At 34.8% G+C, this 24,098-nt stretch overlaps 1 protein-coding gene across 5 annotated transcripts in view; it reads left to right on the forward strand.

The window, feature by feature from the left end:
* The window catches only part of SCLT1 (sodium channel and clathrin linker 1), a 145,213-nt gene that overhangs the window by 51,422 nt on the left and 69,693 nt on the right, over window positions 1-24,098 (forward strand). For all 5 annotated transcript variants that reach the window (XR_011435487.1, XR_011435486.1, XR_011435484.1 and 2 more), the window contains exons 9-10: window positions 2,420-2,490; window positions 21,857-21,947. Coding sequence is in view for 1 of the 5 variants with exons in the window: in XM_001915983.5 (XP_001916018.2) it covers window positions 2,420-2,490; window positions 21,857-21,947 (162 nt within the window). In the remaining 4 variants the exon portion in view is untranslated. The remainder of the gene's footprint in view (window positions 1-2,419; window positions 2,491-21,856; window positions 21,948-24,098) is intronic.

Below are 24,098 nucleotides of genomic sequence, written 5' to 3' on the forward strand. Positions count from 1 at the left end.
TGTAGGTCCGTGAACCCTGGGCCAAACCCATGAACCCCAGGCTGCGGAAGCAGAGCGTGCGAAGTTAACCATCATCACCGGGCTGGCCCCAATCGTATTCTTTTTTGAGATTTGCTCATCTCTATAAAATTACTCAAAAATATTTATTAATTGCATACTAAGTTCCTTCCACTGTCATAGGTTCTCTAGTTGCAAGAGAAATGTGCGTCTATCCACAAAGCCCCTGTCTGCTTGGTAAAACAAGAATGACATATAAAATGATCATATGAATCTTATTCATATGAAGTGACTAAGGTGCTGAAATGGATGTTGATTGAAAGGGATGCTTCCCTGGACCTTTATGAATCTCCAAATTCTAGAAAATTAAGACCATATATAATTTTCTCTGTGATCACAAATACAGAACATCAGAGCCATATTCAGATGCAGTTGTTGAGCTCCTGCTAGGCTTGCTAGCAACTTAAGTGTGTTACTTCCCAATACTAGCTTCTTAAAATTCACAATGCCAATTTATACTTCTGCTAATTTCTCTACATCATTTATCTTTAAGGTGCTCCCAAATAGTAAAAAACGAAAGCATTATTTATGCAAGTGTTGAGACAGTGTATGTAATAAAACACTAATGGTGCATTACAGATGTTATAGAGGACTTCAGAGACCTGAATTCCTTCAGTGGGGGCTGAAGTTATTGGGATAGCTTCACAGGAGAATTTGAAATGATGTTAAAGGTCATCTATTCACCCAAATGATACAGACATCCCTCTATTAAATGCTTTTCAGTTAGGTGATCTTCTAGCCTCTGCTTTGAATATCCCCTGTAAAAGATATTATCACTTCCCCAAAGAGCCTGTGCCTTTGAACTCTGATTATTAGAAAGCTAAAATCTCTCTTATCAGATTTCTTCTCACTGATACATGATTTTATCTTTTGGAGTACAGTAGAACAAGCTCACTTGTTCTTCAAGTCAATTCTTCAATTATTTGCGTGTAACCATTATGCCTTTTCTGATTCATGCCCAATGTTACACCCAGTTGTTTGTTTTTTTTAACTTTTCTGGTGTGGTATAATTTACCTACCTGTCTTTATTCTTTCTTTCTCTGCGTGTGATAGTTGGTCTCTTAAATTTTGGTCTGTAAATTGAATACTAAATTCTGGCCTACAGTTGTCTGCTTTCCAAGATAAAGGAAAAGATGCAGTCCTCAGGCTCTCTTTCATGTCTCAATAAAGGCATTCATTCATTCATTCATTCCTCAAAGGTCTAAGTACCTAGAATGTACTAAATCATGTGCCAGACATTGGAAGTTCTAGGAGAAGCTGGTCTTCAGTAAAAGGCTCATATTGTAGCCAGGAATATATAAACTTTAAATATAAAGCAATGTGCATTGTAAAAGTACATATAAAGTTTTGTAAAAATGCAGAAAGGAAACAATTAATTCTGCCTTAGAGTGAGTGGACCACACAGGGTATGGAGGGATGAATTTTGGCAGAATGAGGACATCCCAGGTAGAGGGGAATACCATAGTGTATTAAAAATATGAAGTCAATGAAATTGGGTGGAATATGAGAGAAGTACGATGAAAACTGCCTCAGGGACTTCAGCTGGCGAGATGTATGTATGCTCTGTTGGAATGGGAAGAGACTGAAATCAACTAGGAGGTAATTGTAATCTAGATGACTTTGCCTATAAGGCATATAGATAAGGATAAGGAACTTGTCACATCATAGTAAACACAACACTTATGGAAGAAAATCAGTTCACTTAGAAAAATTTTTTCTCCACATGGAAGACTGCTTCATATCTTACTTTAGGTTCCTGCCCAGGCAGATGCCGAGAAAAGGGTCCCAAAGCATGTCATTTATTTGGGAGATGATACTAGGGAGCCCCAGTAGGGGAGTGGGGAAGTGAGACTGGGAAGGGAAGAGAAGGCAACCAAGAAAGGGTTTTTAACAGTCAAGCAAATTAACACTGTGGATAATTGAAACTTAATCCCACTAATGAATTCTGGAAGCCAGTGTAGAACATGGCTCAGAGTTATCCCACTGCGGGGCGCAGGAGATTGGGCTATTTACATGCCAGTTCTTTCAGTCATTGTTATCAGGCTCTTCCAGAGCAGGCTGGGGCCAGGAATTCTACAACACCCTTAAGCCTTCTGCACAGGTAAGTGAGCAAAGGAGACTCAGGTGGCCAGAGAAAGCCATAAGAGACGGAAATGCAGATGCAGGTAGTTTGAAGTGAAGCAAGTGTCCACCAAAGCAGTAAAGGCAGGAAAAGATGGCCAGGGTTATATTTTACCATCAAAAAATCTAATCTTATCATGACTTCATTTAATTTTTTTCTACTTATATGCCTATAGTTAATCTCTAAAGATGTAGTTTTAAATATTCTGATACTGAATGTTTCTATTTTTTCTTGTGGCAGACGAACCAACACTTTCTGAAAACAGTAACTGAACAAAATGTGGAAATGGAGCAGCTCCGAAAACAACTTAGGTATTTTCAGAAGTGCATTTTGTTATCGTATTAATAATTATTTTTCTTCAGGGGAAGTGATGATGCCATAATTTTTCCCATGAGTGTTTTTTTCCTCCCTTTTAAGCTTTTGTCGATAGCTTTTTGTGTGTATGTTCTTTTGGGATGGGAAAAGACTGAAGTCAAGACTACTAGTCAGGAAGCAACTCTGATATATATGTGAAAGGATGTGCCATGATGGAAACACTGGAAACACCAGTGCTTATGGAAGAAAATCAATTCTCTTAGAGAAGAAATTTTCTAGACAGATGTGTCTTTCTTTGGATTCCCCCATAAGCAGACCCTAAGAAAAGAGTTCCAAAGCATGAAGTTTATTTAAAGGTAATGTGGAGAGTACCTATAGGGGAATGGGGAAATGGGACAGGGAATGGGGAGAGAAGGCAGCTAATAAAGGGTTTTTAACAATCAGGCAACTTAATACTGTACATGTATATTGTGGTCTGGTGGTTTCATAATCATTGCATTAATAGACTTCACAGAAAAAACTCCAAATGACCAAAATTTTTTTTTCACTTTTTGCTCTCTTTACTCATAATACTTAAAATTCAGAAGTGTAGTCATGTAAGATTTTCTTCTATGATGCAGTCATTTAAAAATATCTTTAAATTGTAACTTTTTTAAAAAAAAGAAGCATTTATTTTACAAAATTTTATGGACCACTTTTTATATTTTTATTTTGTTGCCTTCATCAACTTTTCATTAATTTAATTTAAACAAATTTACTTTCTTTTCCCCTAACATTTGTACTTACGGGCTCTTATTTGGTTCTCCTTATTTCTTTAGATGTTATTAATTTTACAATTTAAAATAGTAATGACTTATTTAATTTCAAGATCTTCTTCTTCTTTTTTTCAAAATGGAAGTTGTTTTTTTAATTATGAGTAATGTAAGTCCATTATAAAAACCCTTAGATGGTATAAAAGTATATCAAGTTGCAGTGCGATTCTGGCACTAACTAACAAGAGTTAGTACAAACTTAAGGGCACAATCCCCAACAAGACTACCCTCACTCAGATGCCAGGCCCAAGTTTGAGGGTCCCCAGGTCACCCACACTTTTGACCAATTGGTCACATGTGTGGGTGTTCCCACTAACCCCCCAGGCTCAATAATTCTCTAGAATGGCTCAGAGAACTCAGGAAAGCACTCTTACTTATGATTAAAAGTTCATTGTGAAGGGCGTAAATCAGGACTAGCCAAAAAAGAAGAGACCCATTGGGTGAGATACAGGAAGGTCCTGGAAGTACAGTTTCCATGTCCTCTGCCTGTAGCATTAGGGTGCATCACACTCCTGGCACATCAGTGTGCTCACCAACCAGGAAGCTCACCTAAGCCTCAGTTTCCAGAGTTTTTATTGGGGTTTTATGATGTGTGTATGATTTATATTAAATGTAAATAATTTATATTACAATTTAATGATATTTCTAAATGACTGCATCATAGAATAAAACCTTATGAATATATTTCTGGATTTTAAGTCTTATGACTGGTTGAATCATTGGCCACTTGATTGAACTCAATCTCCAGTTCCCCTTTCCTCCCAGGAGGTCAGGAGGTTAGGCCTATATCACATGGCTCAAAGCCTCTACCCTCTAATTGTTTGGTTGGTCTTTCAAGCATGCCCCAAGTCCCAACCTGAAACTGTCTCCTCTCCCGGCCTAGTATGAGTCATTTCATTAGCATAAACTCAGGTGTGGTCCCAAGGGCCTACTATGAATAACAAAGATACTCCTACTACTCAGGAATTTCCAAGGGTTTATATGCTCCATTCCAGGAACCTTAGACAAAGCCCAGACAAATTCTTTATTATACAGCTCAAAGTGGAAAATGAAAATCTTGTAATTCCATTATTTAGAGATAACTATTGTTAACTTTTTAAATGTATAACTTAGGTTTGTGTGTGTATTTAAGTATTTTAGTAAATGGAGGATATAAACACTTTTTAATAGCCTAATTTTTTTATTTTATTAGTATATGAACATCATATCAATATTGTCAACCTTAATGTTATATTATATTATATGGATGTGCTATATTTATTAGTTGAATTCTTATTCACTGTCCATTGTTATTCCTTTTTCATCTTTAGTAGAATTTTTTTTATAGGCTACCTGTTCATTGAATATTAGAATTAGAACACTATTAGAACAGTAAATACATAACAACCCTAAGTCAGTCTTGGTTTTTATTATTATTTATTGTTTTTGTTAAATAAAATTCAAATACTGTTAAAAAAATAAAGTGAAACTTATCTAATTTAGGACATTTAAAAGAAAGGCCAGTTTGGTTGAATATTTTATTATACATTTTTTTAAACTTCCTTTTAAACTTGTTTATAATGAAAACACTAGACACTAAAGCAAAAACTGACAGAAATATGAGGCATGGCAGAACAAGTCCACAATCATAGCAGAGATTTTAACCTTTCAGTAACTGATGGATGTAGAAGCTGTGAATTATGTGATTAACAACTTGATCTAATAGACATCTCTAGAACATTGAGTCCATTCAGTTATTCAGTAGATATTTAGCAAGCATCTACTATGCATCAGGCTCTGATTTTGACACATGGGGTGTATCAATATGTAATACAGTTGAAGACCTCTGTCCGTTTACAACTTACATTCTAGTAGGAGCAGGCTGACAATAAACAGATACAATATCTAAGTAAAGTATAGTATGTTAGGAGCCAATAAAGGCTACAGAAAAACAAAACAGAAAATGATCAGGATAAGAGGGATCCTGGAGTGCTGGGGCTCAGTGGTGGGGTTACAATTTTATATAGAGTTTGCAGAGTAGACCTCATGAAGAGGATGAGATTTGAACAAACACTTGAAGGATGTGAACAAATTATCCATGCAATACAGGGCAAGAGTGTCCCAAGTAAAGAACTTACCATTGCAAAGGTGGAAATGTGCTTGAAAAGCATCAAGGAAGCTAGATGTCTCTGTTATCTATTGCTGAATAACAAACCATTCCAAAACCTTGTGTGTGACTCGAGATGATAACTTATTTAGATTATGATTTGGGGGATGGTAGAGCAGATTTTCTGGTCTGGGCCCGCTGGGCTGATATCTGTTGGACTTGCTTATGTGTCTTCAGCCAGCTGGTTGGTCTGTTAGCAGGGTGGTCTAGTAGTTGGCAGTAGATGATAAACCTGTCTGGCAATTGACAGTCTCTTCACCAGGGCAACAAGGCAAGTCTTACTTCTTCGCTTGGCCGTGACAGAGTTCCTAAGAATAGCAAGAGAGCAAATCCCCATGTACAAATACTTTTCAAGCCTCTCTTGATCACTGTTTCTTATGACAGTTTCTCTTAAGTTATAAATCAGTAACAAAAAGATATCTAGATAATTCCCATAACTTTGGAAATCAAGAAGCATATTTGTGTGTAGCTTAAAATGATCACTACACTCAAGCAATTCTAGTCAAAAACCCAGTAGAGTTTTTGTAGAATTTGAAAAGCTGATTCTAAAATTTATATAGATATACAAAAATTCAAGAACAGGCAAAATAGAGGCTGGCCTGGTGGCCTAGTGGTTAAGTTCGTACGCTCCGCTTTGGTGTGCCAGGGTTCACAGGTTTGGATCCCAGGTGCAAATCTAGCATTGCTCATCAAGCCACACTGTGGTGGCATCCCACTTAAAATAGAGGAAGGTTGCCATAGATGTTAGCCCAGTGACAATCTTCCTCAAGCCAAAAGAGGAAGGTTGGCACAGATGTTAGCTCAGGGCTAACTAAACTAAAGAAGGAAAATAAATTTATCTAGGTTTTGAGTTATAGTACACATTTTTATTAAAAATCGTGAGTGGGAAGATAGAGCAGTACTTTTGCCTATTCCTCCTGCTGAGTACAACTGAAACCCCAGGACATCCATACAAAAGAAATATGGAAAGACTGAAAGGTGTGGAAAAGAAAGCAGATTGGTCAGATGCCTCAGGATCCAAGGAATGACGCCATGGTAAAGTCCCTAGGTTTTTTTGGTTTGAGTTTTGGTTTTGGTTTTTTGCCTCATTATAACCCAGACTTGGAACTGAAGAAGCCGGCAATCTGACAACACCAACAAGCAGACAGAAAAAGCCCCAACAAAGATCTTCTCTCTCTAGCCAAAGGACCAGGAAAGGAGCAGCCTAGCATGACAAAAATGTTTTAAGCAATAACCTCTCTACTCCAGCCAAGTATTACAGAAAAAACTGTGGACCCACCTGTACCAATGCCAGCAAAGGCCTGGTGGGATACCTGGACTTCTACCCCTACCTGGCAGTAATAAGACAGCCCCTCATTCCCCCAAAAGGTATTGGAGGGCATAAGCTAAGTGGTTTAAAATAATATCGAGTCTCATAACATAATACCCACAATGTCTAAGTTTCTATCAAAAATCATTTGTTAGGCCAAGAATCAGGAAAATCTCAACTTAAATGAAAAAGACAATCAGTAGAACCAACACTTAGATGACAGAGATGTTAAAATTATTTGACAAAACTTTTAAACAGCCATCATAAAAATGCATCAATGAGCAATTATGAACAAGTTTGAAACAAACGAAAAAAATAGGCATTTCCAAGATAGAAATGGAAAGTCTCAGCAAAAAAATAGAATATATACAGACGAACTAAATGGGAAATTTAGAACTAATGTACTTAGATGGTAAGATTAAATTTTCTAATAAGTCTTTCCAAATCTTTAAAATTAATGTCAATCTTATTTTATTAAAACCCCTATAGTTTGTGTGTGTGTGTGAGAGAGAGAGAGAGAGAAACTTGGTAATCTATTCCTAATATCATGAAGTAGTAAAGTGTCATTTACGAAGACCATTCCATAGAAAAATAAAATGCAACGGTATTTATAAGAATGTGAGTTTGGCAAAATAGAACAGAATAAAGAGTATATATAGAAGTTTAGTATCTGACAGAGGTGGCGCTATAAATCAGTAGGGAAATAATCATGTTAGAAATGGTTGTTACATGTGAAAAAAATCAGTAAAGTTTTGCTTCTGACATTTAGGTATTTATATGATTTTATGGTTTTATGGATTAAATACCTAAATGTCAGAAGCAAAACTCTATATATTTTGTTTTAAAATATCAGAAAATCTAACATTTTGCTAAAGAAGTATTTCTTAATCAAAATTTAAATGCAAGCAAAAGAGGAAAAGATTGATATATTCAGCTGTGTTAAAATGTAAAACTTCTGTTAGAAAAATCAATATAAGTCAAATGAAAGGCAACCCACAGTCTGTGAGAAGACATTTGTAATGCATATAATTGATAGTGCATTAGTGTTGAGGATACATTAACTAAGCATCAATAATAATAAATAAAAATCCATAGAAAATCAGGCACAGGATTTGAACAAACATTTCAAAAGTTATAGCAATCTAGAAAATGCAAGTTAAAATAATGCAATACTACTTCACACCCAGTTATCAATGTCAAAAATATAATGTAGAGTGTAATAAGGGACAAAAGGAGATTAAAGTATGATACAATTTGTATACATTTCAAATGTTTTAAACAATATGTGTTGATTATGGATATATATTTTTTAGTTATATATATCCATAAGTATATTTTCTTATGTATGTATCCATATCAACATATATAGTGAAATAATAAAATATAAGTATATGGTATATATATATATATTATGAAAAAATACAATAAAAACATTTCCCGGAATGATATACCCTAACTTCAAGTTAGTAATTGTCTCTATGGAGTGACACTACTTGGAGAAGTAGGAAATTGGAGACAGCCTAGGTGTCTGTCACTAAGGAAATGGATAGATAAACTGTGGTAATTGTGTCCTGTGCAATACTGTGCATCGTTTAGAAACATGGATTTACATGTGAAGATATAGTTACAGCAACATGAATAGATCTGAAAAACAAGGTTTATATTAGGAAAGTAAAAAGAGATATGGATCTATATCATAAAAACATATACATGCAAATAACAATATATATTTTACCAGTATATGTATATATCTAAGGGTATATAACATTTTAATGTAAACCAGAATATGAAGGGGAATGAGAGAGGGCTTGGGAATAAACAGGTGAACAAAAATAAACAAGAGCAGTCTTTCACAACTAATGGTGATAATGGGTCACGGAAAGAATAGTGTGATTAACTCAGCTCTGCACTCAAGGTTCAGAAAAGAGTAGAAGGAAAAAAGAATATAAGATTTATGGTGTACGTAGGATAAGTCAGGGTGTGGAGATTCTGGAAGGAAGATGAGTAAAGAAATTGGTTCATAAAGACCTGCAATCTTATGATACTAACAGAAATAGACAATAAAAATGCATGTAAAAGATTATAGGAAAAATAGGCAAAACTTGGTGATATTGGGCTAAAGGACAGGGAAAGAATCATGGAATTTTATTGCTAAATGTATTTTAAGGATCATATTAGTTTACTTCCAAATCTTATAGAAGAACCCAAACTGAACCAAAGGCTCAGAAATTATATTGTCCAGACTTGACAACAAGTTCAGGGAAGAGCCAGATTAGAACTCACATTTTATAATTGCTAGTCCAGTGAGTTTCTAAGCTTGGCTCTCTGACAGTATTCACAGGAGTAAGGAAGTCAAGAATGAGAGCTGATTGTTAAAGAAAGGATAATGAGTGGGTATGTTAATTTTTGACATGTATGTAGAAGTTTCATTTGGCATTTGGACATTTGGACCTGAAGGTCATTAATTGAGATTATGTATTAATAAAGCTGGTTGTGGTTTTCTAAAGCCTAAAAGGTCCTAAGTGTTTAATTGTCCGTGAGTAACTTTGCCATAATATTTACTAACAGTATCCCATAGCTTAACATTAAGCAGTTCAGAGTTGTATACATAAAACTATGCTTGCTTTTCCTGCCACGATTTGAAGGAACATAAGGATAAGCAGATGCTTCTTTTAAGAAAGAGGATGTTGCTCTCAAGTTTGACAGATTCTGAATGATGGGCATATTGACATTACTGGAATTTAGGTTTTGAGATGCCCTATATAACCATGCCAAAAATAACTAAATTAGAAACTCTTTAAATGCTAGATTTATTTAAGTTTGTACTTATACTGAAAACATATTAATTTCCTTTGTTGTCTGATGTTATGGTGTAAAAAAAGTTAGAATCATGTAACAAACTTATAATTAAAGCTTTTATCATGTTCCTTTTTGAGAGTTTCTGGTGATGCTCTGTCATAGCAGATAAAACTAATTTTAAGGCCTAGTTTCTGAACCTTCATTGACCTGGTCTTCCTCAATCCTCCAGTTATGTACAAACTGCTCTAAATAGCAATTTTGCTGTTTCTCATGAATGAACTGTTGGTTTCTTCCTTTATGCCTTTGATCATTATTCTGTTTCTCAGAAAATTTATAACTTACTAAATCTAGTTAAAACATGCCTGCTCCAGGAAGACTTCTCTCATTCATTCCGCCAGATTTTTATTCGTCTTTTCTCATGGATGTACTCAGCATTTATTCATTTTAACTGAGATTTTATGCTATTTCTCTTTAGGTGCTTTTTTGTCATATATATTTGTTTATTATGTATACCCACCTGAGTTATGAAATGATTATTTTTCAAGGCATAAATGCTCAGATTTTACATCTGCTTTGTGAAGTCTTTGAATGAAAAGATTGTCATTTGTGTATATCTTTCAGGAATAACCGATATTATCTTTCTAAAAGGGTGTTCTGTAAAGACTGACTAAAGTATTTGGTTAGGGGTCTGTATTATTCTTTAATCAAAACGGCATCATCAGGGGCCACCCCTGTGGCATAGTAGTTAAGTTCGACATGCTCCTCTTTGGTGGCCCAGGTTCACAGGTTTGGATCCCAGGCATGGACCTACAACACTTGTCAGCCATGCTGTGGTGGCATCTCACATATAAAGTGGAGGAAGATTGGCAACAGAAGTTAGTTCAGGGCTAATGTTCCTCAGCAAAAGGAAATGGGAACATGAGAATATTTATTTAAAAAATTCTTAGCCACTAGGGACTGATCTCATTAGCAGATAATAGGTACTATCTTTGTATAAAGAATCTGTAACTTGTCAATCAGTTTATATTTATTGAGAACTTAAACATATATATGTGTGTTCTGAGTGTAAAAACAGTCTTTAAGTTTATGTCTTTGACATGTAATTAACATGTATACAATAACCTCAAAACTGTTGTATTCTGACCCACTTCATTTCATGCACACTTTTGTGGCTTCATCAATCTCTAAAGATGAGACCCCATTACATTTTTCTGGCTCAGGGTTCTCCTGTTTATCTCTACCCAGAATGGTCAGAGGCACTAAACTGAGCTTATCACCATATCTCCTGAATCTTCTCTTTATATTTGTGAATGGCACCATCCAGTTCCTGCTTCAGAAAACAAGGAGGCATCCTAAATTCTTTTCTGTTTCAACTCTACCTTCTAAATGTTTCTCAGATCTTTCACTCCTGCCTCACTATATTGTTATTGCCTTTGCTCAGTCCATCATCTCATCTAAGCTACTGCAGTAACCTCCAAATTGGCTTACCGCCTCCTTATCTTCCCTTTTCATGCTGTCATCAAAATGATCTTTCTGAAATAAAATCTGATCATATCACTCTCTTCTGATGGCTAATAGATGCCCTTAGGATATAATCCAAATTACACAGCATGACATAAAGTCTTCTGTGACCTGACCTTTGGCTACTTAACTCCAGATCTTGTCACTCCTCACCTTAATTTCCTGAACTATTTTTAGTTTCCTAAACAAGGCATGCTATTTCATAACTCCTTACTTTTTTTTTTTTTTTTGAGGAAGATTGGCTGTAAACTAACATCTGCCACCAATCCTCCTCTTTTTGCTGAGAAAGATTGGCCCTGAGCTAACATCCATGCCCATCTTCCTCTACTTTATATGTAGGACCCCTGCCATAGCATGGTTTGGTAAGCAGTGCGTGGTCCACGTCCAGGATCTGGACTGACAAATCTCCAGCTGCTGAAGTGGAGCGCACAAACTTAACCACCTCGCCACCAGGCCAGCTCCCATAGCTTCTTACTTTAGCTCACATTGTTCAGGCTGTCTAAAATATCCTTTCCTGATAAATATGCTCTCAGCTCTTGAGGTTCAGCTTGTGTCTCACACCTTCCAAAAATCTTGTTCTGAATCTTCATGGTTTCTTCTTCTCCAGGTAGAACCAAATATACCTTCCTTTGTGCCTCAGCTGTAGACTGCACATACATCTGTCACAGCGTTGTTGACACTTTAGTGTACTTAATTCTTTACAAATCAATTTCTCTTTGCTAGTTTTTAAGCTCTTCAAAAGTGTGGATCATAATTTTGTCATTTTTATCTTGCCATCATCTAGTACAGCACTAGACATATGACAGGTGCTCAAAAAATATTTTTTGAGTCATTAAGTCAGTTAATTAATTAAATTGCACTTCATTGGAGGGGCAAAGCTAAACTAATTTATGTGGGTTTCTATTTCTGTATTTTGTCATTGGTCTTTTGCGGGGAACAGTTGTTTTCTTGGACTGTCATTTAGAAAATTGTATTTTATAATCAGTAGTAATATGTGTCCACTTGGTAGTTTGATTTCCAAAACAATGCATCTGAAAGAAAAAACATTGCTAATATAATTAATAGTAGCTTTGCAGAATGAATTAAAAGATTTCTCAATGTTTCCCATTATGGATCCAGGCTTTAAGTTATATTGACTTTTAAATCTATTTTTATTACCAGTCATCTCAAAGTTTGAATGCATGATATAAGCATTTAAGTATTTTTTAATGTTTAGTGCTCTCTATTTAAATGTGAAATAAAATCCAGGAAATCTTTAAAGTGTGATAGTAAAATGATTTATAAATAGCTGGTTTTATTGAAGAACATAAGAGCTGATGTGATAGGAATACAATTCTTAATATCATTCTATTATGGTTAATGCAACAAAGATTAAATTATATAAATTATTGTCTAGGTATATTCATTGTGATCATTTTTAATCATTTTTATGGGTGCATACTTTTTTCTTCAAAAATGTTGTATGTGCCTATAATTTTTATATATCTTTTTAAGAAATATATGTACCTTTGGCATGTAATAGTTCTATTTTAACTGAGATAACAGATTTTTCTCAGATGTTTCATGTTCCAGTTTGAATAATATTGTGTCTCCTATTATTAAAATGCTATGGAAATCTGGAATTCTGGATCACTAGTTTTGATTCATAGTGTCTCTTGGAAACTATCCCATGTGAGAAATGGCCCTGAGCAGATGTGCTTAGTCATAAGAATTGCCAGACACTTCCTTATGTGTTGGCACCTAGTTTTCTGAGCATAGAAACATGTTTTAAGATAAGAAATACGGTTTTGCTGTCATTTTGCTCTCTCTTCACACTGTTTTAATTTAATGTTATTTAAGAGGTTACTTACAGTCACCTCTTGTTCAAAAATGTTTGTATCTTTCCCTCTTAATCTTTAAGGGACATAAAGAAGAATATTAGATTTTACTTCCAGAACATATTGGTCAAGAATAGAAACAAATTCATAACTTCATTGTTTGAAACTTTTGCCTCTAATAGGTGAATACTGGCTTATTTCAAAATATGTATTTTATTCATAATTATAATTTTATTTTTGCAAATACTCCATGTTTGTACACCTAATCTAAAAATGTGCTTCCATATGGTGTGAAGTATAAAGAGCATAGGCTTTGAAGTCAGATAGCTCCAGATTTGTATTATTTTTTATTTTCTATTGTCTTGTGCACGTTGCTTAACTGAATGAACTTCACTTTCCTCATCTCTATAACAGAAATAAAATGAGCTTCCTTGCAGTCTTGCTGTGTCCTTTAACTCTTATTATCTTTGCTCTCCTCCATTCTACTTTAGTATCCAACCTATGTAGATAGGCTTGTACAGTATTTACAAAGCAGATGCTAGTAGATTTGGGAGTTGGTATTAATGTAATAATATTTCCCTCCCTCGGTCTGGAAAATCAGCCTTACCTTTATTGTTGCTGCTATAATTTCTAGAACCAGATAAAGCATTCCTTTCTTTTTCTCTCCTTTCTATTGTTATATCCTTACAGCTTGCCAACTGTATAACGCTGAATGTTTTCTGATTCTTCTTGTATCTTGTTGCATCAGTTATATTTATTCTTTCTTCAAACCTTAGTCCCTCTTTTGTGGGGTTCTTCCAAGACCTCAGGAATATAGACCTCCCCGATGATTCCTCAGATTACTATATTTTCTCCTTCCCATTCTTGGAAATTGCTTGGGAAAAGAGTTTGCATTTGCTATAGTTACCCTTCGGCATTTCTTTAAATTTGGATTTGGTCCCACCTCTCTATTCTTCTTCTCCTCAAGATTATTGGTATCTTTTTTGCCTTAAAACAAAATCCTCCATTCTCCTTGGCTGTCGATTCTCCTTGATTGATGATTCTTCTGCCCTTCTTGAACGTTTCTCTACTAGGTCTTTTGTGTTTGTGCCCTGATTTCTTCTCTGACCTTTGTGGCCATTTCTTCTCTTGCTTTGCTTTTCCCGTTTTCTTATCCTACCTACTGAAAGTAGACATTTCTTAAATTGCTAGCCACTTTACGCTCTTTTTGCCCCCTCTCCTTAGATGATCACATTTACCCCTCCCCAACTTAAACTTTCATCTCAATAATAATATTTCCCAAATGTGTACCTCTGGCCTTGGTCACTTTGTTGAGCTCTGTACTTGAATTTCTAGGGCAGTGGTTTCCAAACTTTTTTAGCAGCAGAACCCTTAAAAAAATCTTATACACAGGGGCTGGCCCCGTGGCCGAGTGGTTAAGTCCGTGCGCTCCGCTGCAGGCGGCCCAGTGTTTCGTTGGTTCGAATCCTGGGCACAGACATGGCACTGCTCATCGAGCCACGCTGAGGCAGCGTCCCACGTGCTACAACTAGAAGGACCCACAACAAAGAATATACAACTATGTACTGGGGGTCTTTGGGGAGAAAAAGGAAAAAATAAAATCTTAAAAAAAAAAAAAAAACTTATACATAAAACCCCAATATATAAGACTGATAAAAGTGGAACTGCTGTGATTGAAGTAAGGAGTGGAAAGCTTTCCCATCTTAGTAACTAATACCATCATCAAACCTAGGAATTTTGCTTGATTTTTCTCTTTTGCTTTACCCCCACCTCCAAGTCATGTTGGCTCTATATCCAGATTGTCACAGATCCATTCATCACTACTGTCACCTCTACCCTAAGCCATCACCATCTCTTGCTTGCATTTGCCTCCTGTGTGGTCTCCCTGCTCTTATCCCAGTGTGATGCATTCTCCATACACCAGCCCAAGTAGTGTTCTCAGAGCATAAAACAAATTACATCACTCACCTGCATAAAACACTCAGTGGATTTCATTGCAATGAGAACAAATTCCCAAAATTCTTACTCTGCCCAAAGGCACTTATATGATGTGACCTCCCTGCCTTCCTGACTTCATCTTCTACTTTTCTCTTTGTGATACATCCCATTTAATTGTCATTTCTTTAAATACCTCTCTCATACTCTTTGCATTTATTATTAACTTTCTCTGCCTATAGCTCTTTCACCCTAGATTTTCTTCAGTTGGCCTCATCGACCTTTAGACCTTAACTCAAATATCTCTTCCTTAGACAGGTTGTCCCAAGTCTCTCTCCCACTGTTATATATCATTTGCTTCATGGCATTATCACTTTCTGAAATAACCTCCTTCATCTGTTTACATATTTAGTGTCTGTCTCCTACTACAATTAGACTTTATGAGGACGGGGAGGAGAGGGGGCTTTGTCTCTCTTGTTTACCACTGCATCACCAGTGCTGACAACAGAGCTTTGTATAGTTTACAGGTGCTCAGTAAAATAAGTCTAGAACTTCTGAAATATAGTTAAAGAAAAACAAAAAAACATGAATGAGCCACCAACACTTGAAGCTCAGCATGTCCAGACTGTATTCACAGTGCCTAGCATATTATACGCATTCAGTAAATACTTGTTCAAAGAATGAATGGATGGAATCTCTTAAATTCTGTCTTTGAAAATCTATGCTGTCTCTCCCAGTAGATCTGCTTACTTATTGTTGCCATCACTCTAGTTTAAACCTTTCCTGCCTCTTACTCGTTTATTGTGATATATTGGTTAAAAAGAGAGAGACAAAACCATCATTCTAGCCCATTCTTTTTGACAAATGCTAGGTTTAAATTTCTAAAGTGCAGCTCTGATCCCATTATTTAAGCAGCTCCCCATTGCCTTTAAATTAATACAGATCACTTAACTGGTCGATTAAGGCCATTGACATTGTAGCCCCCTTCACCTTTCTGGTCTTATTTCCTATCTTCCCTAAATAAGCCCTACACTTTCCTGCTCTTATGCTTGTACTTATTTTGTTCCTTCCTGAAGCTTTCTCTTTATCTCTACTTGTGAGATTTACCATTCCTCTGCCAACTCTTGTTTTAAATACTTCCCACTTCAATATTCTCTGAACTAAATGCAAATGTACCACCTACTCTGAATCATAATACTTTATTTTAATCTTTTGTGATGCTTAAAGTGTGCTTTTTGACCCTCCTAAAGGTTACAGTATCTCATCTATCTTTGTGTGCATTGTACCACATTACAAACACTTTGTGTATCTCAAACATCAGAGGTATGTGGTAAACATTTTTGAGCATGTCTTTTGTAAAAGCCTATTTAATAATATAAAATGAATTAATATATTCTTCAGTTTGTCAGTAGTATCCAAAGTTATATGACTCGAAAACTATATTTGTAACCATTGTTTACAATCTTTTTTGTAAAGATGAACATGTTGATCGTGTAGTTATTCTGCAAAATCTAAAACAGGGGATGTATATCAGAATCACCAATAGAGATTCTGGAAAAGCAGAGATGACCAGGTAGCACCCCTAGACATCCTGAATGAATAAGACTCAGATAGAGACTATGCATATATAGTTGCAAAAAGTTCATTTCCATACACAGAAAGTATAGAGAACTACTGTTAGTATGATAGAAAATTATATTCTAACATAGAAGTTAGGATTTTGAACTACCTTAAATTGTATATAATGTTGCGTTAAATTGTGTGAAAATTATACACAAATGAACTATTTTAAGACTGAAGAGCCTCTGTTTTAAAGTTTTGATAGCTTAGTACATGGATTATTAATATATATTGCTTTTAGTTTCTTTGTAGGCCACTGTCTGTTTTTTTGAGGAAGATTAGCCTTGAGCTAACATCTGCCATCAATCCTCCTCTTTTTGCTGAGGAAGACTGGCCCTGAGCTAACAACCATGCCCATCTTCCTCTACTTTATATGTGGGACACCTGCCACAGCATGGCTTGACAAGTGGTGCGTAGGTCTGCATCTGGGATCCGAACTGGTGAACCCTGGGCCGCCGAAGTGGAATGTGCACACTTAACCACTGCACCATGGGGCTGTCCCCTAGGCCTCTGTCTTTTGAATAGATTTCATCATTAGACTGCCACTAAAGATTGAAAACAGGACAAATTAAAATAAAGCTTTTCCCAGTTTTGCTTCTTGCTATCAGTTTCCTAAAATCAGAAGCGATCTTAAAAATTTGGAACTTTGTCTAAAATTATGTTTGGGAATTTTTTGAAGTTTTTAAGCATAAACAATTGTTTTTTATTATACTAGATAATTATAGAAGTACTTATTAAAATACCTAGTGTATGCATTTTTTAATTTGAAATTAAAATTAAGTAGAATATGTAACAAATCAGTAAAAACTGAGTTTTATTTCTCTCAAAATCTTACCATTTTTATTGTATGAAAGAAATATTGTAAACATTTCTAGAATTCTCCTGATATGAGATGGCAAAAGAACAGATAAAAATTATCTTAAAATAGACTCATATTTGATGTTAAATCTCAAAAAATGTATTGATAATTAAAACATTTGAATTTCTGTCCAAGTTAATGCTATAATTTAAGTAGAGTACTATATCCTATCTTTTATGTTATACTTGGTTGTACTTTGCTTAACAGAGCAAAGCTTTGTGTTTTAAAGATTTCATTCGTCTCTTTAATGTTATAACTAATGAAAAATTACATTAAAGAAAAATTCCAGAAATTTTATATAGTTTCACAAGCGTACCTGAAAATGAAATAATATGCTTGTAGAAATATTCCTTTGGAGCAAAAATAAAATATGTGAGTAGTTGTGACATTAAGATTGATGATATTTAACTAGTTATTCTTGTTTAGTTTTTATCAATTGTTTTTCTAAAATGAAAACTGTTTTTGACCTTTATAAAATTATATACACAAGAAGACATATATCTCAAAAATTTGCGTGTTAAATAGTATAAACATATAGTTATTAAAGTTCCTTCATAAAATAGAATTAGGATTATTTCTGTTGGTTCCATTAAAGATTTCACAAGTTCGAATATTTGAAAGGACTCACAAGACTCCACAGAGCATGCTCACATAAGGCTTTTATTTACAGGCAAAGGATATTGTGCAGTAAGAAAAAGAGCATAGGCAAGCATAGGGGTCCAAGCGACATCCTGGGTCTTTATTCATACAAAGACATGCTTTGTCTCCAGATTGAACTACTGCAGGGGTGTGCAATGAATCTTGGCTTCAGGAAAGCTGAAGGCAGAAGTTCCCGCTGGGGTCTTTTTTTTTGCCCCTCTGCTCCAGCCCAGCTGTCTAACCAGTTATACCAGGTGAAAACCATCAGTAAACAAATCCTGTTTGGGGGTTACCAGAGGAGATTCAGACTTTAAGCAGCACATCATAAATCCCACTTCTCATTTTTTGGCCAAGAGTCAAGGCCAGACGTTCCAGCTCCCCCAAGCTTTCTCAATTCAGCTGTAAATTAATACTATACCACATAGTTCCTGACAACTTAAAATCTAAAAAAGGGCAAGATTATGATGATAGCTTACATTTGTATAAACTACAGTAAAGTTTATAAAGTGCTTTAATATGCATTAGCTTATTTGAACTGTATGATAATTCTGTGAGCTATGCGGAAAAATTGTTTTTGTCTCTATTTTACAGCTGCAACTTTTAGACTCAGAGGGTTAGGCGATTGGCCCGGTTCACATGGCTTTTGTGGTGGTACAGGCAGGTCTAGAAGACAGACCTTATGACTTTTATTCTAAAATATTTAGTATTTTATGCCAGAAGTAAATATAAAGAACTATTTACTACTTTTCTAACTATCTTGAAGAACAATATAGTAATGAATAAATATAAAACTACTACTTATTTTTCCCTAAAACATAGTTTTTTGTTTTAGGGAATATAATATAATAATTTAAATGCTTTCATAATATTTTTCTTTTCATGATTTACAAAAACAAGTCTTAAGACCAGTGACTGAATTTTTTACTTTTACTTATGTAAGAGAGAGATTCTGTTTCAAATGAGATAATATATATTTGGAGGAATTGATCACGAAGTTATTATTCTGAGATTTCCGCACTTGAATATCAAATTGGATATGCAAGATCTAAGTAAAATATCAAGATATAGTTGTACCCATGACTCTCTGTCTCTCTCCTTTCCTTTTGCATTCTCTTTCATTCATTCATGATATATTTACTTGTCTACTGTATACCAGGTACTATGCTATCACCTGAGGATTTAAAAATTAATAAAATGTGATCCTTGCCTTTAATGATCTTACATTCCATATTTTTTGATGAACTCACAATTTCACGAGGGAGTATCTGTTAATGTACAAAGTATTATGTCTTATGAGGACTGAGATTATAGGGTCTTTTGCCTAGGAGAAGATAGGGAAGAGTTGACATGAAGAGACTTTTGAGCTGAGTCTTGAAGATTGTTGAGGAATTTATCAGAGAAAAAGAGGAAGAAGGCTAGTCCAGTTGAATGTGTGAAGAAATAGACAAGAATGTGTTTAGGAAACAGTGTTAATTTCAAAGTGGAAATAGAATGCACAATTGAGAGACAATTGGGAAGGAAACTCATTAGGCAAATTAGATGGAAATAAGGAAACTGTCTATTATAGAGTGGTCTTGGCAGATTATCTAATCCACCTCGTTGTTGTTGGACATGAGACCACTGAGACATTCTTAGTCAAGTAAATTGCAGAAGGCCACATTACTAGTTGACAGAACTGGGTTCCTGACTCAGGGTTGTCCACACTGCACCTTATTCCTACTGTGTCTCTAACAGATAATTTTTTTCCTTAACCATGCTATGACCTTACATTCGTTTACAGTTTACAGTGTACAGTAGTGTACATTATCTATTTTGACTAGTTCAGAAACCCTATGAGACAAGGAGAGCAAGCGTTATTATCCCCCTTCTGAAGGCGAGAAAACCAACTCAGTGTGGGTGCTATGCTTATTCAGAGTTTACTCAGTTTTATCATTACTACTTAAATTTCTTACTCCTTAAGTTTTCCCTTTTAAAATACATGGAATTTTATAACTGGTAGATTCACTTATTGATTCATTTAGTAAATGCACTCCTGAAATTACTTCTAAGATTAAAGTAGATTTTAAATGCATTGGTGTTAGGTGGTTTTTGTTTCTGTTTTGTCATTTGGTGAATCATTTTACAAGTAAAAAAATATATTTTCTATCTGATTAATTCAGATTTTTATAAATTGGATTTTACCTAAAGCAAAGCATTTTCTTTTTTTTTAATTTTTAATTTTTTAATTGCAGTAACATTGGATTATAATATTATATAGCTTTCAGATGTACCTCGTAATATATTTCCGATTCTGTGTAGATTATATCATGTTCACCACCCAAAAACTAATTATAATCCACCCTCTCACGTGTGAGCCTATTCACCCCTTTGCCCTCCCCCCCTTCCCCTATGGTAACCACAAATCCAATCTCCATTGCTATGTGTTTGTTTGTGGTTGTTTTTATCTTCTACTTATGAGTGAGATCATAAAGTATTTGACTTTCTCCCTCTGACTAATTTCATTCAGCATAATACCCTCAAGGACCATCCATGTTGTCACAAATGGCCAGGTTTCATCATTTCTCATGGCTGAGTAGTATTCCATTGTGTATAAATACCACATCTTCTTTATCTATTCATCCCTTGATGCTTCCAAGTCTTAGCTATTGTGTATAATGCTGCAATGAACATATATCTTTATGCCTTTGTATTTTCAAGTTCTAGCAAAGCATTTTAAGTGCTTAATCTTATAAAATATTATTGGGGCCATTTTTTGGTAGACAGTATATAATAGAGAACTCTGTTTACCAATTTCATTACTTATTTTTGCATCTTTGGGCAAGTTGGAAAACCTCTGTCAACCTCACTCTCTTGATTAGTTTGATATAATAGTAGTACTTAATTCACAGAGTTATTGTGTTAAGTGAGATGATGTCTGCAAAGCACTTACAACAGTTCCTGGCACCTAATAACTACTTGATACATTTTAGCTGTTATTAAATTTTTATTTCCTGTTGTTTTATGCTAATCAATAACATAATTAAAAATACTGTTAGAGTCAAAAGTAAGTGAATTAATATTTATTGTAAATTTTGCACCAAAGAATTTATTTAAGTTCAACAAGACTAATATATTTGTAATACATAAAACATAATTAGGAAATAAGTATCGGAAGGTCCTACACTAAAGGAGCTTCCTTCCTAAAAATGTATTTTTTTATATAATCCAAGTGTTCTGTATTCACATTTAGTGCTTAACTGGTAGGATATTAAAAATCTTTTTTTCTGTTTCAGAAAGTCTTATTTTTCTAAAATCTTTTTCTATAAGAACTCAAGAAGATATTAAAACTTATTTGATACTATTCTAGCATTCAAAAAACTTGTCTTTTTTGTCCTTTTCAACTACAATCTTGAAAGACAGTAAATATCTATCTTGAGACAAGTGTTTCAGTTCATTATGTTAAGTAGTTACATAATACATAGTTCTGGTGTTTAAGGAATGATCAAAGTGTTGAAGCTTAGATTCCTTTTCATAGAAAGGCCAATCAACAATACTTCTCTAACTCTATAAATTCAGGAAATTATAGAAATAACTATATTCTACCTAGTGCACTGTCATCTTGTTGGGTATTAAGATGATAAAATTCTTTTTCATGAAATATTGAACTGAGTATAAAATATAATTTATCCAAATGGAGTATTAATGACTTCTACTTTGCACCCCCCATTCAGCTATATTTTTCCTCTTCACCCTCTTCCACATGCATTTTATTAGTAATAAAGGAATCTTTCAGTATTTACCCCTTAAATCCGTTTTTAGGTGCAAAGAGTTAGTACTGATTTTACCAAATTTAGATTTCTGTTCTAATTTTTTTAGTTGTTAATGATCTATGAAAACAGTATTTATTAATTTACTTTCTATTTTAGGCAAGCCAAATTAGATCTGAGAGTTGCAGCAGCAAAAGTGGAAGAGTTAACTAAAGTAACTGAAGATCTTCGAGGACAGATGCAGAAGAAGGTACTTTCCTATTTCTGTGACAACTAGATGTCTGAAGCTTAGTTTTCTATGTATTTTACTGTTGATCCATTTTGGATTACGTGTTAAAGAGGGTTGCTGGAAAACAAATTAATCGTTTTCTTGCCAGCTAAATATAAAATATGAAATTAGGAAGCTAACTTATAATATTAGAACTAACTTTTTATTTCCATTTATTTTACCCTGAGTCAACAAAACATCATAAAATCATCCCTAAACACATCATTACTGAAATGCCTGTTAATGCAAAATCAAGTTTTGGTCAATCGATTACATGTAGATGAAAGAGAAGCATTTAATACTACATTTTGTTTAATATTACTTTTGTGTCATTTATGAAAATATTTATTGGCCTAAGAGACTCTGGCTCTTTTTATGTGTAATAGGGAAATTTCAGAAAGGTGTCGAGGAAAGGTCAAGCTTTAGATTTAGATGGATCTAATTATTAAAAATTCTAGCTCTGGCACTTACTAGCTGTGTACTTCTAAACCTTATTTCCTAATCTGTAAAATTTGATTATAGATTTCCAATAATATGAAAGGTTTATGAAAAACTTCTCATAGATAACAATTATAAAAATTTGATAAATTTTTTAAAACACTGGAAAGCAATCAAAAACAGAAAGACACTAGAAGAGGTAAGAATTGTGAATTTTGGGCTTTCTGACCTGAGAGTTCTCCCCACCCCCCACAGCTATGGCTTCAGAAAACAACAGCTTTAAATGGACTTAAGGTGCCCAAAATCAAAGTTGAGAGCTAGAAAAGCAGTTGAAAATTTAAAGAAGAAATATTGGCAGCAAGAGAACCACAGAAATAAAAAATGAAATCCAAATTTTAAGTATAAACTCTGACCAAATCCGTGACTGACAGCCAAACTATGCATATAGGGGTGGGAGAGGGACCCCAAGGGGCCCAGTGAAAAAGTAGGTGGAGACTTGAGAGAAATCTACTCTTGAAAGATAGAGCTATATGGAACTAGATATTTGAGTTTGCTTTTTATAATTGCATGCATTCCCAAAATATGTGCAACTCAAGCAGCAGAAAGCTGAAGCCTTAATGTTTGAAGTTTCAGAGGACAGAGCCCAAAACTGCCACAGCAGCTGGAAATTACAGGGGGATCTCTAAGAGCAACGAAACCACAAAGAGGATGAGCCCTACCTCTGTCCAAATATTGCCCCATCTTCAAATTATGCAGGCACAGGGAGTTTCCCTGGGAGCCTAGCTGAGAAAGCAACAGTGGGAAGAAATAAGGAGTGGTCACAGGTGGCAACTGCTGCATATTGTAGGGGAAACATTTCAGAGTTTGAGTCTGGACAAGATAATTGCCTACTTGTACAAAAAAGCCAATAATCCTCAAAAGAACAAAACAGAATCCAGAGTAACTGTGATGCATTATCTATATTATCCAGTTTCCAACCAAACTTACTAGACAGGGAAGTATGACTGGTGGGTAAGGGTAGAGGGGAGGCAGTTGATAGAAACTCACTCTCAGTGGACCCAGCTGTTGGATTTAGTAAGCAAAAACTTCAAATAAACTATTATAAATATATTCAAGGAATTAAAGAAAATCTGTTTTTCAATTAGAGTAAAATAAGGTTTCGATGAGGAAACAGAATTTTAATTAACTAGAAAATAATTTTTAAAATAGAAATTCTACAGTTTAAAAGTACAGCAACTGAAATAAAAATTTCATTAGAGCTCAGAAATGGATTGGAAAAAGCAGAAGAAATAATCAGTGAACTTGAAGACAGATCAATAGAAATTTTCATATCCAAAAAACAGAGTGTAAAAGATGGAAGAAAAATAAGCAGGATCTCAGAGATCTGAGGGGACAGAAAAGATGTTTAAGGAAATAACGGTTGAAAACTTGCAAAATTTGGTGGAAAACATTGACAGATCCAAGAATCTCAGTGAACCCTTAGTAGGATAAACACAAAGAAAATCACTTACAGACACATTATAACAATGAAAGCAGCAACAGAATAATGACATAAACAAGGGACCAATGATAAGAATAATGTCTGACTTCTCATCAAGAAACTGTGGAAGTGGGGCCGGCCTAGTGGCCAAGTGGTTAAGTTTGCACACTCTGCTTCGACGGCCCAGGGTTTTGCCAGTTTGGATCCTGGGCGCA

The sequence above is a fragment of the Equus caballus genome, chromosome 2 (genome assembly GCF_041296265.1).
Source record: "Equus caballus isolate H_3958 breed thoroughbred chromosome 2, TB-T2T, whole genome shotgun sequence".
Taxonomy (NCBI): Eukaryota; Metazoa; Chordata; class Mammalia; order Perissodactyla; family Equidae; genus Equus; species Equus caballus.